We start from the raw sequence: 18,276 nt of genomic DNA, 5'->3' as shown, positions 1-18,276 counted from the left end.
ATTAGCAGGTAACCCACAATCTGACATTCATATGAAGTCGAGGGCCTCTGCTGGACAATTTGGAACTTCCACATGATTGACAGCTGTTTCGGCTCAACCTACATGTGTGAATCAGCCTTTTCCCTAAATATGGGTCCATCCTTACTGATAAACACCTGAAAAACTGCCTGAGCATCAGCAGCTCCTGTCCAGATAACTGATACCATTTAGAGCAAATCATCAGAATAAGGTCAGTGTGATTTATCAGTCACTTGCTCTGTAAATCTGAATATCGATACAGGAACTGAAGTGAATTTAAAAAAGCTTCAAAGCTTTTTTGAAAAATGATGAGGGGACTGTAAAAAGTAGATCATGATGACCTGTAGACTGAAACAGTAGATCTCAAGCCATGAAAGTGTGGGCACTCCTGGTCTAGATGTACAGAATGGAGAGGTATTTGACAGGGATAAAAAGAAAAACAGCCACTAATACACTGATAAGTCTTGAACTCTCACAAATTGGCACAGATTGAACTTTATCTTTTTTTGCAAAGTGTTTTTTAATTTTTGAAATAGCAGACTAATTGAAGGAGCAGTTCAGTGATGTCAAAAAGTAGTTTTATAAAGTCAAGTACAACAAAAATGACTGATATAAAGGTTTTTATATCAACAAAGTTAAAATTGGCCTATTTTTGTCAGCATTTTATGGGGGGGGGGGGGGGGGGGGGGGGGGGCGTGACAGATTTTCATCTTCCAAAGGGGGGCGTGACAGAAAAAGTTTGGGAACCACTGCACTAGAGTAACAGATCTATAGATGATACAGTTAACAATATGTAAAATTTTTATTGAAGCATCTAGACCCTCAAGCAACACATACCAGTCTTTACCTCCATCATCACTCCAACTATTAGAGTGCATTTCTGGGTAATGCAGTGGTTATATAGTGGTTAAGCGTAACTATCTAATGATAAACTAGTATTATCTTCATCCCACACATGAGCACAAGTTTACAATCTGATCAGGATTCAAATCAGACCAATTAATACAAATGTAGAAAAGACAGAACTGTTATTATATCCAACTTAGTGTTGGGGTACAGCTGGCTGGATTTGATCCTACAGTCCTTTAAATGATGAAACTGATCTAAAGTGGAACTTATCCTGCTGACAATTAATTCAGTTCAAATCACAGTACAGATCAAAGTTTACTTTTCATTTAAATCGCCAATAGGTTATTATTACTGAAAATCAACAGTTTTTAGAGTAAAAATATTATTTAATAACTTTTTTAAAACCAACCTTTTAAACAGAGCTCAAAGAACTTGATGTTTTCTTATTAAAACAATCTGCAAACAAATGTAAAAGAACTTGATGTGTTTCTTTAAAACTGTTAGATTTAATCATGAAGAATCAACTGATTCATTTTGCTGGATCGGTTTAAATGAATCGGTTGATCAGTACTGCTACCAGTTAGAAAATGAAAATAGAGTTAAAGCTCCTCAAATCCTCACGGTGATATTTTACTATGAACTCTAGTATTAATATTAGGTAAAATGTAGTAAATAAATAAAGTGTAATAAATAAATAAACATTTTACTTACAGATGATTCACTTTTACGCAGAGCTGTTCTGTTATAGTTGATGTTCATTCGACTCAGCTGTATGAAAGAAATCTGGCTGCTGGTTCTGCTTCTCTTCACATACTCACCGACTCCACCCACTCTCCTGTTACCATAGAGATATTACAACCAGACCACACCCCCACCATGTAACACACCTTACACCAGTGGTGTAACGTAGTAAAAATACTTAATTACAGTATTTTTGTGTATTTAGAGTAGCTGTACTTTACTTAAGGATTTAAACTTCTGTCTATTTGTACTTTTACTCCACTAGATTTCCTAAATAAAATGTAAACTTTTACTCAGGTACTTTTGCCCTGTGCAAATTTGTTACTCGTTACTACAAAATAAAACAGCAAGTAATTTGGTAGCTAAATGATGTAAGATTTGTGACAGACTGCAAGCAGGTTTGATGAATCAGCGCCTATAAGTTAGATCAGCAGTTCAACATAATGCGCAAGTGCTAACAGGTTCTCTATAAGTGATGGGTGTCACATGGGAAGAAAGGGACACAAATGCAGAAGTAAAATTATAAAAAAAAGGTATTTTATTAGTTTAAAAAGGACAACAGAAAAGGTAAACAGCTAACATAAAACAGAACAAAAACCAATCGGAAACTCCGATGGAAGCTGCTAACGCAGCAAAATGAAAAACACCAAAGGGAAACTGAAACTGAGGAAGCAGGGCACGAACCCGGGTCAGACGAGTGACTCCGGGAGCGTAACCACCGTGCTGTAGCGGCGCTGGGAAAAGGAAGCGCGCAAGCACCCAAAAACGCTCAGGAGAGAAGAGTGAGGAGGAAACCTCCGCAGAGCGCTAGCCCCAGCGCAGCGGTAGGCTAGCGCGGGGAACAATCGGCGCACTGTGGGTCGCGGAGCTGAAGCTCACTGATCTGAAACAAGAGAGAAACAAATGAGTAAAGTTAGGCAGGTACAGATTGCGGATTCGAACTGGGGCTGTTGGCGTAAGAACCGCTTGCTCTACGGAGTCGACACCCAGCGGTTGGAGAAGCCAATGATCAGGTTAACTAATGGCACAGAGGCCAGAGTTACTACCAGCGCTGACAAACAGCGCTGAATGAAACCGCTAATGCTAATGTTAGCGTTTAAAGAAACAGCGATACGAAAACTGCCCAGCAACTACAAGAAAGTTGGGCAGCTGTAGACTGTGGATTCGAACTGGGGATGTTGGCGTGACCACCGCTTGCTTTCCGGAGTCGCCACCCAGCAGTTGGAGAATCCAATGTTCAGATTAACTAATGGCTCTGAGGCCAAGGATACTACCAGCGTTGATAGACAGCGGTGAGTGAAACCACTAAAGCTAACCGCTAGCACTTAAAGAAACAGCAGTTCGAGGACTGCACGGCATTGCACCACACTAGCTCTAAGAAGCAGAAAGAAAACCCTGACTACCTCAAACCTTGCGGTTTTACACACCCTAATGGCCTACTGCCACCAGGGATACCACCTACGGCTAAAAACAGTGTGAACGAGCTGCCACGAGAGAGCTAAAACAAACAAAGGTGCGACACCCGCTGCTGCGTGGAGCTAACTTAAATAGGCAGCCCCACAGCTGCGGGTGATCTGCACTAATTGGGAGGCCTGGTATATGAGGCCTTTGTTTTCTGAGCTCTGTAAGGTCTGTTTCGCTGGGAACCCGGGGCACATTCACCAGCTACCACAGACCTCGTTATAATGGGTGCATTTTTGTAACTTGATGACATGATGAAAGCAGAAATAGCGACCACACCTGTTCAGATATCTCGCTGTCATTTTCGATTACATTTGAGTCACAGATATAATGTTCCACTAAATGTTCATCATTTTCAAAAACTCACCTGCAGACAAAAATTTCTTCAGGTAATTTCATGGTGTTGAGGAAGCGCCATACATTTTGTTAAACTCTCTTTTATTGCTTCTAATTAATTCAGAATAAATGAAGTGGTTATATACGGAGCCCCTTAGGTGTCACTAACGGGAAAAAATATGTGAAGAGCAAAATCTGTACCCTCAGTTTAGTAATCCTGTACCCACGGATTTGTAAATTGTACTCTCAGTTTTACGGTCATGCTATCTGCACTAAAGGTTTTTACTGCACGTTTAAACCCTGTTTTACGGTAATACAGTGGCGAAGCATTGAAGAGTCCCAGGAAAAAATGTACTGTGAAGTTTTACAGTAAAACTGTTAAGTAAATAAATAATAGTTCACAGTTCTACTGTCACCTTTACAGTTCGACCATGAGTACAACTGTAAACTCTCATGTTACTATGAAGTTCATGGTCACCTCTTCCAGTGTTCAATAATATTGACTGTGAAGTTTACAGTTCAACTGTAAACATGATATTGTTAAACTGTGAGATTCAGTTTTGACAGTTTTAGTCAACTTACAGTTTACAGTTCAACTAAGAGTAGTTCATACCACCAGCTGCCTCACTTTTTTGAGTTTTCTCAACTTCAGGCATTCGTAGTTTTTACATTTTCAGCATTTAGCAGACGCTATTATCCAGAGCGACTTACAGAAGTGCTTCTATAGTGAACATTTCATTTCTCAAGTTTAGGTAAACAACAGTCGAAGAACACATCTGCTAAAACCTGTTAGAACCAAAGTGGCTTTTTTTTGTTTTTTTTTTAAATGGAAAAGATTGGAATAAAGTGTTAGTAAATAAGTAGTTGTTCTAACTTAGTTTCTTTAGTTAACTCAAGTACAAGTACAATCAAATAGTAATTGTAATTTTGTCCAACTTTAAATAGTGATTTCAGTGAACTAACAACCTAACTTATCAAAGCAGGTTGGCACAACTGCTTGGGCTCCTGAAGTTAAGAAAACTCAAAAAGGTGAGGCAGCCGGTTGCCTTACATTTTCAAGTCTGCTTAACTTTTTGGTTTTTAAGGTTGACTCAACATTTTACTTTAAGTTTACTAAACTGTTTTTTTTTGTTTGTTTTACTAAAAAAGCAGTTACTAAAATGTTTTTACAGGCAAAAGTTTTTTTTTTTTACATATCTGAACTGGCAGTTGGTAGCTCAGTGGTTAAGGTACTGGACTAGTATTCAGTGGGATGCTGGTTCAAGCCCCACCACCACTAAGTTGCCACTGTTGGGGCCCTGAGCAAGGCCCTTGAACCTCAATTGCTTGCATTGTATTCAGCCACAATTGTAAGTCAGTACAAAAGCATCTGCAAAATGACAAAAATGTAAATGAATGTTATGCTCTTAACCAGTAGCTGTGCTCTGCATGGCTGGTGAGCTGTGTGTAGTCTGCTGTATCATTGATCTGTGAACTTCTGTGGAAAAATGATCTCCATCCTTCTGTTTACTGTCAGTAAATGTTAAATGAGTTACTTCTAACGTTTTACTTGAGTAGATTTTTAGACTAGTAATTGTACTTGTACTTAAGTAAAAAAAAATCATCAAAGTAATAGTACTTTTACTTGAGTTTAACTTATTCCACTCAAATCCTCTTCTACACCAACATAATAAATAAATAAAATACTGCTAATAGAGGACGAGCTGAATGGATGATGTTTGGTGTAATTCTATAAGAGGACAGTAGATAGCGCTGTTTTATTATGAAAGTTCCAACTTGATTAAAGTTTAGTTCAGATAAACTCACTTTTGATTTGGACTGGAACGAAATGGCGTCGAATATCGGTAAGATCCAAATGACCTTCATTAATAATGAAATGTGTTCATCCGCGTTCTATCTGTTAAATGTGTTTATTTATAAGATAGAACTAAACTGTGTGTAAATGTGTAACGAGTCTCTAAACCTGAAATAGAAACAGGATCATATAACACAGGGTTTTACACTGCTACTGTCATTTTACACCATTTCTCCATGTAAACTACACATGAGTCAGTGAAACAGTCAAAATCATTCTACTTTATTTCTTATTAAATATTTATGTTTATAAACTCCACTGTAAAATATTGCTTACACTATATAATGGCTGGGTTATTTGGTTATTTGGCAACCCGGCTCTGGGTAAATATAGGACTGAACATAACCTGGGTTATTTTAACTCAGCTTGTTGTGTTGTTTACTCTAATACTGATATATAAATAATGATTCTAATACTGCTACTGTTACTACTACTACTTCTGATCATAATAATCATAATAATAATAACAGTTTTAATTATTTAGAATAAATGTTTATTTTCAGTAATTACTTTATGCCACCTTGAGGTCACAATTTATGTTAGAATGTTTTACATGTCTGGTTTGTGTTTTTTCTCTCTATGTACAACCTCAAATCAGAAAAAGTTGGGACAGTGTGGAAAATGCAAATAATAAAAAAAAAACACAGAGTTTCTTACATTGACATTTACATGAGCATCCAGGAAAGGCTGAGAGTCTCTGATGAGTAAAGATGATCAGAGGATCCAGTTTGTCCACAAATGTGTGAGAAAATGATTGAAATGTTTAAAAACAATGAACCTCAAAGGAAGATTGGAAGGGATTTGCATGTTCTCCCTCTACAGTGCAGAATATCATTAAACCGTTCAAAAAATCCATTCAAGAAGCAGCGTCGACTTCTCTGGGCTCGGAGGCATCTAGGATGAACCATCACACAGTGGAAACGTGTATTGTGGTCAGATGAATCGGCATTCCAGGTCTTTTTTGGAAAAAACTGGATGCTGTGTGTGCCAGACCAAAGATGAAAAGAACCCTCCAGACTGTTATCAGCAACAAGTCAAAAAGCCAGTCTGTCATGGTATGGGGGTTTGTCAGTACCAGAGTCTGTCATGGTATGGGGGTGTGTCGGTACCAGGGTCTGTCATGGTATGGGGGTGTGTCGGTACCAGAGTCTGTCATGGTATGGGGGTGTGTCGGTACCAGGGTGTGTCATGGTATGGGGGTGTGTCAGTACCAGAGTCTGTCATGGTATGGGGGTGTGTCAGTACCAGGGTCTGTCATGGTATGGGGGTGTGTCGGTACCAGGGTGTGTCATGGTATGGGGGTGTGTCAGTACCAGAGTCTGTCATGGTATGGGGGTGTGTCAGTACCAGAGTCTGTCATGGTATGGGGGTGTGTCAGTACCAGGGTCTATCATGGTATGGGGGTGTGTCGGTACCAGGGTGTGTCATAGTATGTGGGCGTGTCAGTACCAGGGTCTGTCATGGTATGTGGGCGTGTCAGTACCAGGGTGTGTCATGGTATGGGGTGTGTCAGTACCAGGGTGTATCATGGTATGGGGGTTTGTCAGTACCAGGGTGTATCATGGTATGGGGGTGTGTCAGTACCAGGGTCTGTCATGGTATGGGAGTGTGTCAGTACCAGGGTGTGTCATGGTATGGGGGTGTGTCAGTACCAGGGTGTATCATGGTATGGGGGGTGTCAGTACCAGGGTGTGTCATGGTATGGGGGGTGTCAGTACCAGGGTGTGTCATGGTATGGGGTGTGTCAGTACCAGGGTGTGTCATGGTATGGGGGGTGTCAGTACCAGGGTGTATCATGGTATGGGGGTGTATCAGTACCAGGGTGTATCATGGTATGGGGGTGTATCAGTACCCTTGGTAAAGGTCATTTACACTCTGTGATGCAGCATTAATGCAGAAAAGTACATTAAGATCTTAGAGCAACATGTGCTGCCTTCAAGACGTCGTCTTTTCCAGGGACGTCCAGCATTTTTCAACAAGACGATGCAAAACCACCTGCTGCACACATTACAAAGGCGTGGCTGCAGAAGAAGAGGGTACGGGTACAGGAGTGGCCTGCCTGCTTATCCCCAATCAGTTATATTATCAATTCAGTTCAGATGATATTGTGTGAAAATATGTACAGACTGAACCGAGGTGGTAAATAATCATGTAAAGTGGTTGTTTTATAAACGTCTCTGTATAACAGGATTTAACTGCTTTATTAGAAGCTGTAGTATTTTATTAGTATTACTATTAGTTTGATTAGATTCTGTAGAATTCTACTTTATATTTCCTGAGTTAACAGAACCATGTTACCTCTGCTTCTTTTACAGGTTCTTTAAAACCTTTGAGAAGATGGAGTATGCCACCACCTCTCACTTGTAAGTCATGGCTGAATTATTTTACTTAAAGTTTAGTCCAAAAATGTAATTTGCTGTAAATAAAATTTAGTTATTATTACTTTACACAATATTAATTGTATAATATAGAAATGTCTCTCATGGCTTGGATCACCACAGTCTTATACAAGGTGTTTCTCTCAGAACCTACAAGATTATCTTACATAGAATGCTGAGATTATGCCAATGTCTTATTAGATGTATATCAGTAATGTATTGGTAGGGTGCCTGCGGTAGCTGGTGAACTTACCCCGGGTTCCCGGCGAAGCAGGCGTTACAGAGCAAAGCAAACCAAGACCTCTTGTAAGAGGCCTGCTAATTAGGGCGATTGCTTGCAGCTGCACCTGGCCTATTTAGGCTGCCGGTAGACAGCAGCGGGCGTCGCACCTTTTGTTCCTGTTGCCTCTGTGTGTCTGGCTGTGAGAGCGTCCTCTCACCCCTTTTGATAGGGAAAGACGGTAGCCTGAACGGTGTTAGACCGTACGGGATTGTAGGCCAGAAAGGCTGAGGTGGTAGCCCTTTGTTTTCTCCAGGATAGGGAAAGCCGGTGCGACTACGCTCAGCCCTTGAGCTGGTTATTTGTTTGTAGCATTTGCGCTAACACTCCTGCAATGCTAGCAAGAGGTTGGTATCAGCCTTATTGCCATTTTTTTTTGGTGCTTCATAGAGCTTGTGTTAAAGCGGTTCGTTGTATCCTGGGTGGTGCAGTTTGGTTGACGCTTGCCTCTGGCTAACACATAGCTCTCTCTAACACACCTCTTTTGTGTTTTACAGGTCGGCTGGCTCCTATCCCTAGATACGGGCTTCAGGAGCGTCCACCGATCCTGTCCTCCCGAAACGCGCTTGTCGTTTCGGGTTCTCCCCGCTTTTGGGAGCATTCAGTTATTTTTGTTCCTTTTTCGCTTCCAGCGCTTCAATAGCGCATTTGGTTTAGTCACTGTTGCACCAGTGTTTGATGCAACGGGTTGCGTGTACGCTCCGCACCTGAGCACCCGGGGTTCACGTCCCAACTTTGCATTTTCATTTTTTCCCTTTTTCTCTTTTTCAGTTTCCCTCGCCTGCGGATTCAGCGGCTCAATCGGGGTTCTCCCGATTTGTTTTTTGTTCCTGTTTTTTTGGGTTTTTCCATTTGCTTTGACTTTTGTTTAAAATAAAATTATTATTTAATATCTGCACCTTGGGTCCTTGTCCATTCATCATATAGGAAAGGTGCGACCATAATATGGACCCAGCAGATACCCCCCGCCGGTTTCCGATATTTTGCGCCACCAGGGGGTGGCCTTGGGCCGACATGAGCTAGCGCTCACGGAACTGGCACATCGCGCAGCTGAGCATACCCAGCGTGTGCCGATAGCAGAGTCCGGCCCTAGCCATCTAGTCCATTCTCCTGTTCACCCCGGAATTCCGTCGGGAGGTGAAACCCCTATTCCACCCCCGAGCGATTTTCGGGAGAGGCCAAAAAATGTCGTGGCTTCCTCCTTCAGTGCTTGCTGATATTTGAATTACAACCTTCACGCTTTCCCACTGAACGCTCTAAGGTAGCCTTCATAATTTCCCTTCTAACAGGCAGAGCGTTGGAGTGGGAAACTGCCCTCTGGGAGCAGAATGCTCCCGAATGTTCCTCGGAGGACACCTTTATGGTGCCCTCAAGGACACCTTTTTCCATCCCACCGGAGGGCAGGAGGCAGGGCTGCGGCTACTTGAGCTGACGCAAGGACGACGCTCAGTAGCCGACTATAGGATTGAGTTTCGCATGCTAGCCGCTGAGTGCGGTTGGGGGGAGGGGGTGTTAACCGCTATCTTTCATCGGGGGCTAGGGGAGAACATAAAGGACGAGTTGGCCACTCGTTAACTCCCCACAATGCTAAAGGCCTTCTACCTGCTTGTCACCTCTATAGACACCCGACTCCGCCAGCGAGCGCGTGAGCGAGGTGTCCGACCACCCTTTACCAGGTCTCAGGGTCTTCCCAGACCGGTATCCCCGGACCCTGATCCTGAACCAATGCAACTGGAATCGACTCAAGCAACCGCACCCCCGTCTTCGGGCCCATCTTCCCGATCACGGCCGCGGTCAAACGAGTAGGCCGCTCTCGATTCGGGGAGTCGAGAGTGAGCCGACCCATCATCCCTAAGCATGGCCTGTTTCTACAGGCATGGTTGTGTTGGGGTTCTGGGGATACAAACCTTAAAGTGTGTGTAGATTCTGGAGCTGTGGAGAGTTTTATTGATTCTAACATGGTATGCAGATTGGGGATCGAGGTCCAACCACTACCAAACCCCATCTCGGTTTATGCCGTGGATGGGCGGGCGGTAGCGGGCAGCCCTATCACTCACCAGACACAACCTCTCACGTTGCGTCTAGGCAGCCATGAGGAACCTTTTTGGTGACCTGTGTGCCTCAGCTCCAGGTAGTGTTGGGCTACTCGTGGCTGAAGAAGCAGAACCCTCAGATCGACTGGGCCACTGGTTCGATTTTCATTTGGGGAACGCAGTGTCAGGATTCGTGTCTGCTTCAGGCCGGCACGTCTCCCACGCCACCGGGACCTAAGATGGAAATTCCAGACCTGGCCCAGGTGCCCACTGTCTACCATGACTTGCAGGAGGTTTTTAGCAAGTCCAGGGCACAGGACTTGCCCCCCCATAGACCATTGGACTGCGCCATAAACTTGTTTCCCGGCACTTCTCCTCCTAGGGGGCGCCTTTTCTCGCTCTCCGGTCCAGAGAAGGTTGTTATGGAGGAGTATGTGCGTGAGGCACTGAAACAGGGGTTCATTCGACCTTCTTCCTCCCCGGCCGGGGCAGGGTTCTTTTTTTGTAGGGAAGAAGGACGGCAGTCTGCGCCCCTGTGTCGATTACCGTGGTCTAAATGCCATTACGATCAAGGATCGGTACCCGCTGCCGCTGATGGCCACGGCTTTTGAAGCCCTTTAGCAAGCAACTATTTTTACCAAGCTCGATTTACGCAGTGCGTACAATCTGATCTGGTTCAGGCAGGGGGACGAGTGGAAGACCATGTTTCTCACACCCACTGGCCACTATGAGTACTTAGTGATGCCCTTTGGGTTGATGAACGCGCCTGCGGTCTTCCAATGTTTTATCAATGAGGCCTTACAGAAGGCCCTTGATCGGTTCGTCTATGTGTAGTTAGACGACATTTTGATTTTTAGTCGATCCATCGACGAACATATAGGGCATGTCCGATGGGTTCTCCAGCTTTTGCTCGATCACTGTCTTTTCGTCAAGCTGGAGAAGTCTGTCTTCCACTCCCCATCGGTTTCGTTCCTGGGGTTTATTGTTTCACAGGGCGCCCTTCGCATGGATCCGGCTAAAATAAAGTCTGTGGAGAATTGGCCAACTCCAGGTTCTGTTTGCCAAGTGCAAAAGTTTTTGGGCTTTGCAAATTTTTTTAGGCGATTCATTCAGAACTTCAGCACAGTCGCCGCTCCCCTAACAGTCCTTACTGGCAAGGGACCCTTTAAATGGTGGGTGCAGGCCCAACAAGGCTTTGACAGGCTCAAGTCTCTCTTGACCACTGCTCCTGTCTTGCAGTTGCCCGATCCTAAGGAACCCTTTGTTGTCTGAGGTCGGGGTTGGGGGAGTCCTGTCCCAGAGAGCGGGCCCAGAAAAGAAGCTGCATCCTTGTGCCTTCTTTTCTCACCGCCTGACTCCAGCTGAGCGGAATTACCTGGTTGGAGACAGGGAACTTTTAGCCATCACGTTGGCCCTTGATGAGTGGCGCCATTGGCTCGAGGGAGTCTTTCATCCAACAATCGAAGAGGATGAACTCACGTTAGGCTCGGTGGTCCAGATTTTTCGGACGGTTCCAATTTACTCTGTCCTTTAGACCGGGCTCCAAAAACAGTAAACTGGATGCCCTGTCTAGGCAGTGGGAACCTACCAGACCGGAGGCCGAACCTAATCCCATTATTGCTGCCCCAGTGACCTGGGGCATTTCCAAGGTCATCCGGGATGCCCAAAGGGCAGAACTGGACCCCACTGGGGGACCTCCTGACCGACTGTATGTTCTCTCTACAGTTCGACGTCAGGTGTTTGAGTGGGGCCATGCATCCCCTTTTGCGGCTCACCCAGGAGTGACTAAGTCCCTGGTTTTGCTGCGCCGAAGATTTTGGTGGCCGGGGATGGAGAGCCAGGTACGTGACTTTGTCCGTGCCTTCACTGTGTGCGCTTTGAACAAGAGCACCAGAGAGCACCCACGGGGGCTTCTCCATCCGTTGCCAATACCTTACCAGACCGTGGTCCCACATAGCCCTGGACTTTGTGACAGGCTTGCCAAAGTCCAGGGGATTCACGGCGGTATTGGTAATTGTTGACCAGTTTACCAAGTCTTGCCTGTTTGTCCCTCTGCTCAAGCTACCATCCGCCATGGGCACTGCGCAGATCATTCTTCAACATGTGGTGAGAGCACATGGGGTCCCCTCAGACATTGTGTCTGATCGGGGGCCGCAGTTTGTGAGCCAGTGCTGGCGGGCCTTTTGCCAACTTATTGACGCTACGGCCAGCTTATCCTCAGGTTACCACCCTGAGTCGAATGGAAAAGGAAAGGCTGACTGCAGGGAATCTGGCTACATAGGCCGATAAACTGTTGTGGGCCGAATTCGCCCACAATACCCTGCATCACTCTGCGTTAGGTATGTCACAGTTTGAAGCTCAGTTCGGGTACCCTCCTCCGCTCTTTCCAGAGCAGGAGCAGCAAGTGGCGGTCCCAACTGTACAGCTTCGTATCCGCCACTGCTGCGCCGCTTGGTGTAAAGCAAGGGGGGTACTTTTGGCCACCCAGCGCTCCATAAAGCGCAATGCTGACCGCAGCCGGCCCTCACTTTCCGGCCGGGCCAACGTGTCCTTGTGTCGACGAGGGATCTCCCCGTCAGAGGTGCCCCCCACAAGTTGGCACCCAGATACATTGGTTCGTTCAAGGTAGCGAAGCAGATAAACCCGGTGACCTATAGGTTGGAGCTTCCTCCCAGGATGAAAGTGCGTCCAACCTTTCACGTCTCCCAACTCCGACCATTTATGTGCGGGGGAGCTACACCCCCTCCACAACCTCCCGCCCCTCGTATCATCCAGGGTGCCCCTGCCTTCACGGTATGTCGCCTCCTGAGTAGCAGGAAGGTGCAAGGTAGCACCCAATACTTGGGTGGATTGGGAAGGTTACGGCCCCGAGAAACGTTCATGGGTACCGGCTCGTCAGATCCTGGACCCTGAACTGATCCGCGAGTTCCGTCGGAACCAAGCAGCGGGTCTTGGGACCTCGGGAGCTGTCCCTAGAGGAGGGGGTACTGTTAGGGTGCCTGCGGTAGCTGGTGAACTTACCCCGGGTTCCCGGCGAAGCAGGCGTTACAGAGCAAAGCAAACCAAGACTTCTTGTAAGAGGCCTGCTAATTAGGGCGATTGCCTGCAGCTGCACCTGGCCTATTTAGGCCGCCGGTAGACAGCAGCGGGCGTCGCACCTTTTGTTCCTGTTGCCTCTGTGTGTCTGGCTGTGAGAGCGTCTTCTCACCCCTTTTGATAGGGAAAGACGGTAGCCCGAACGGTGTTACACCGTACGGGATTGTAGGCCAAAAGGCTGAGGTGGTAGCCCTTTGTTTTTTCCAGTATAGGGAAAGCCGGTGTGACTACACTCAGCCCTTGAGCTGATTATTTGTTTGTAGCATTTGCGCTAACACTCCTGCAATGCTAGCAAGAGGTTGGTATCAGCCTTATCGCCGTTTTTTTCGGCGCTTCATAGAGCTTGTGTTAAAGCGGTTCGTTGTATCCTGGGTGGTGCAGTTTGGTTGACGCTTGCCTCTGGCTAACACATAGCTCTCTCTAACACACCTCTTTTGTGTTTTACAGGTCGGCTGGCTCCTATCCCTAGATACGGGCTTCAGGAGCGTCCACCGATCCTGTCCTCCCGAAACGCGCTTGTCGTTTCGGGTTCTCCCCGCTTTTGGGAGCTTTCAGTTATGTTTGTTCCTTTTTCGCTTCCAATGCTTCAATAGCGCATTTGGTTTAGTCACTGTTGCACCAGTGTTTGGTGCAACGGGTTGCGTATACGCTCCGCACCTGAGCACCCGGGGTTCGCGTCCCAACTTTGCATTTTCATTTTTTCCCTTTTTCTCTTTTTCAGTTTCCCTCGCCTGCGGATTCAGCGGCTCAATCGGGGTTCTCCCGATTTGTTTTTTGTTCCTGTTTTTTTGGGTTTTTCCATTTGCTTTGACTTTTGTTTAAAATAAAATTATTATTTAATATCTGCACCTTGGGTCCTTGTCCATTCATCATAACATGTATATCAAAAATAACTATTGGAAAATGTAATAAAAATATACAGCAGTCAGTTTTCTCAGAAATATAATCACACGTTACCCTGGTTACTGAACCCAGGTACTGAATCTGAAACAGTTTACTAATCATAAATGTGAATTATATTTTTTTCAGTCTCTGAGCTGAGGATTGTGCTACTGGGTACAAATGTTCATTACACCAACAAATTAGCAAACATCCTTCTGGGAAAAGAAGTGTTTGAGACTGAAGCTCCTCCATATTTACTAGATCATCACCGTCAGAGAGTTAGTGGACAGGTGGAGGGAAGAACCATCACCATCATCAATGCACCTCACCTATATAATCCCAAACTCTCTCAGAAGGAACTGATACAGAAAGTGAAAGAGTGCATCACACTCTCAGATCCTGGACCTCATGTGTTCTTACTGGTGCTCCAGTCCCAAAACCTCACAAAGGAGCACAATGACAGAATCATAAGCACCCTGTACTCGTACATCCCACAGTCTATAAACCGGTTATTATTAGTAACTGCAGCTGAAGAGCATGGATTCTTCTCCACATGTATCAGTGAATGTGAGATGAAACACTACAGAATTGTGAATCTATCACCATTTAATAAACATCAAGTTCTGCAGCTTCTGAAGAAGATAGACGTGATGGTAACTGAGAGTGGAGGAGATCACATGACCTGCACAATTAATGAACCACAAGAGAGGAAGAACCTGGGATTATCAAGACCACAAGACCAGGATTATTCATTAGAAACTACATCAGCTGATCCAGCTGTGAAGAGAAAACAGCTGGTGCAGAGTGAAGGTAAGATTATTTTAATGTGTTTACTAAGGATAAAACTTGGTATTTACTTATTTTGTAGATCATTTGTACAACCACATAAATTGTTTAAGCTTCATGATTTTAGTTTTGTCTTTATTTAAAAAAACAACATTATTAAAAATTATTGTATTAATAAATAAAGCTGTGGATGGTGAAACCCAGCTAATAATAGCACCTAAAACACATTATAGCCTATGACATTCTAATAAAAACAGCAAGAGTAAATTACACCTAGCATTCATGCACAAAGAACATAAAACATAAAAAAACTAAATCTTTACTGTCAAGTTTGCTTCAGCAGAAAGAGACTACATTTGAATTCCTCTTCAAAACAAAATAAATGAAGCTGTAATTGTATTTTCTGATCAAGACTAAACAACTTCAATGGACTTTTGTTTTGGCATTTTAAACAATTGTATTACATTATAATATAGTAATTATATGAAATTATATGCATATGTTTATTACTTTTGCCAACATTTTAAATGAAAGTAATTAACTTAATTAAAACATTTACAGTGTAATTTGAAATAATGATTTTATAAGTGTGGGTGTTATAATTCCCTTTTACAAAACTCACATTTACACTGATCAGCCATAACATTAAAACCACCTCCTTGTTTCTACACTCACTGTCCATTTTATCAGCTCCTCTTACCATATAGAAGCACTTTGTAGATCTACAATTACTGACTGTAGTCCATCTGTTTCTCTACATGCTTTGTTTGCCCCCCTTTCACCCTGTTCTTCAATGGTCAGGACCCCCACAGGACCACCACAGAGCAGGTATTATTTAGGTGGTGGATGATTCTCAGCACTGCAGTGACACTGACATGGTGCTGGTGTGTTAGTGTGTGTTGTGCTGGTATGAGTGGATCAGACACAGCAGTACTGCTGGAGTTTTTAAATAGTGTCCACTCACTGTCCACTCTATTAGACACTCCTACCTAGTTGGTCCACCTTGTAGATGTAAAGTCAGAGACGATCGCTCATCTATTGCTGCTGTTTGAGTCGGTCATCTTCTAGACCTTCATCAGTGGTCACAGGATGCTGCCCACAGGGCGCTGTTGGCTGGATGTTTTTTGTTGGTGGACTATTCTCAGTCCAGCAGTGACAGTGAGGTGTTTAAAAACTCCAGCAGCACTGCTGTGTCTGATCCACTCATACCAGCACAACACACACTAACACACCACCACCATGTCAGTGTCACTTCAATGCTGAGAATCATCCACCACCTAAATAATACCTGCTCTGTGGTGGTCCTGTGGTGGTCCTGACCATTGAAGAGCAGCATGAAAGGAGCTAACAAAGCACATGGAGAAACTCTTCTGCTTAAGGTTTTGAAACACCCAGTTGTAGCATTTAATCTTACATGAAGGTTTGCTTGGATTACAGAATCCAAATCCAATTTTTTTTTATCAAAAAGTCAAATTTTCAAATTTAATCCAAGTATATTGCTTCAATTTTGTCAGATACCTTGTTTTTGTAAATGATTATATTATTGATTTTGACACAAAAATGTTTTGGTCTTTTTGGTAAATCAGTGTATTGTGCCTGTAAACATAGCTTCTTCTTTTCCTTGGCCTTTGTCCCGCTCGGTCGCGGGGTTGGCTGTCTGCGGATCATGGTCCACACTGATTTGGCACAATTTTTATGCCAGGTGCCCTTCCTGATACGACCTATTTTATCTGGGCTTGGGACCGGCACTACAATGCACTGGTTTGTGCATCTAGCGGCTAGGTATCTATAGGACAATTCAGTGTTTTCAGTTAGCCTGGTGGCATGTTTTTGGACTGTGGGAGGAAACCGGAGCACCCGGAGGAAACCCACGCGGACACGGGGAGAACTTGCAAACTCCGCACAGAAAGGACCCGGACCGCCCCACCTGGGGATCGAACCCCGGACCTTCTTGCTGTGAGGCAACAGTGCTACCCACTAAGCCACCGTGCCGCCCTGCCTGTAAACATAGCTGCTGTCTTTTATTTCTTGCAGTGTGTGAGCTAAGGATTGTTCTACTGGGAAAGAATCTTTCAGACACAAGCACAGTGGGAAACTTCATCCTGGGCAGAGATGCATTTCAAACTGAAGTTCCTCCACATTCTGTAGACCTACACAGTGAGAGGGCCAGAGGAAATGTGGAAGGAAGATACATAACCATCATCAATTCTTCTCATCTTTTTGAGCAGAACTTCTCGCAGCATCAGCTAAACCTGCATATTAAAGAGTGTAAATATCTGGCTGATCCTGGACCTCATGTGATCATCCTGGTTGTGCAGCCAGATGATTTCACTGAAGCAGACAGAAACAGAATGAATAGTATCTTCTCAGATGTATCTGATGAGGTCTATAGACACACCATGGTGCTCAGTATGGAACCCATGGAACTGGGCACCACTGTAGATCCACCTAAAGAAACTGCAGTGCAGAAGATCACTGCTGACTGCAACAAGAGACATTTAGTGTTTAATAGATGCAGTCATGATGATCTTTTGGAGATGATTGATGGAATAGTTAAGGTAAATAATAATGAGACCCTTAACTGCGAGGAATTTCAGGATCCTGTTATTGATTTAAAGACCTATGAACAACATACAGTCTTAGGAGAACACGGAGAAGAGCAAGTTCAAACCAAACAGCAAGAAAATAAAGACACAACTGATCTGGAGGAGAAAGAGAGCAAGAGTACTGGTGAGTAACCACCACAAACACATGTTGCTCTTAATTACATTTTCAGCATTTAGCAGACGCTTTTATCCAAAGCGACTTACAGTATACTGTCTAAGCAATTCAGGGTTAACGGCCTTGCTCAAGAGCCCAACGGTGGCAACCCGGTAGTGGTGGGGTTTGAACCAGCAACCTTCGGCTTAATAGTTCAGTACTCTAACCACTAGGCTACAACTGCCCTGCCCTGCCTTATTTACTCACAACCAACCACAGTAACGTCCAAAATTTTAGAAATAAGTGCTTGTAAGATGATCATGAAAATGAGGGTGAAAAGTCCACATGCTCTTAACGACACAGTGAGTAATTCAGCACACTAATTAGTGAATGGTGGAATACTTCAGTGTGTTCACTAAAACAGTGAGAGCAAATGTTTTATTTTGAATAAATAAATATGCACTTGTTGATGCGCCTCTCTGCAGATGTTTCAAAATGAATGTAAACGGGGTATCAGGTGGTATGGCTAATGGAAATTTTGTTTTGTACAGAGGGGTGCATGTACAGTTTTGGCACGATCCAGCCCTGCCTTAGCCACCATTATTTTGTGTCACTACCAAATATTTCAGTAATTCCATTCAAAAAGTGAAACTTGTATATTATATTCATTCATTACACACAGACTGATATATTTCAAATGTTTATTTCTTTTAATGTTGATGATTATAACTGACAACTAATGAAAACCCCAAATTCAGTATCTCAGAACATTAGAATATTACTTAAGACCAATACAAAAAAAGGATTTTTAGAAATGTTGGCCAACTGAAAAGTATGAACATGAAAAGTATGAGCATGTAC

The 18,276-nt window shown here is 44.0% G+C and overlaps 1 protein-coding gene across 1 annotated transcript in view; it reads left to right on the top strand.

Moving 5' to 3' along the window:
- The first annotated feature begins 13,399 nt into the window (after nucleotides 1-13,399).
- Nucleotides 13,400-18,276, top strand: part of LOC134335612 (uncharacterized) — a 35,316-nt gene continuing 30,439 nt past the window's right edge. The window contains exons 1-3 of the mRNA XM_063018174.1: nucleotides 13,400-13,952; nucleotides 14,077-14,739; nucleotides 16,750-17,445. Coding sequence (XP_062874244.1) covers nucleotides 14,502-14,739; nucleotides 16,750-17,445 — 934 coding nt within the window. The 5' untranslated portion in view covers nucleotides 13,400-13,952; nucleotides 14,077-14,501. The remainder of the gene's footprint in view (nucleotides 13,953-14,076; nucleotides 14,740-16,749; nucleotides 17,446-18,276) is intronic.

Source organism: Trichomycterus rosablanca, chromosome 2, assembly GCF_030014385.1.
Source record: "Trichomycterus rosablanca isolate fTriRos1 chromosome 2, fTriRos1.hap1, whole genome shotgun sequence".
Lineage (NCBI taxonomy): Eukaryota > Metazoa > Chordata > Actinopteri > Siluriformes > Trichomycteridae > Trichomycterus > Trichomycterus rosablanca.
Note: the sequence above shows the minus strand (reverse complement) of the source record. Positions and strands in the feature narration are given on the sequence as shown.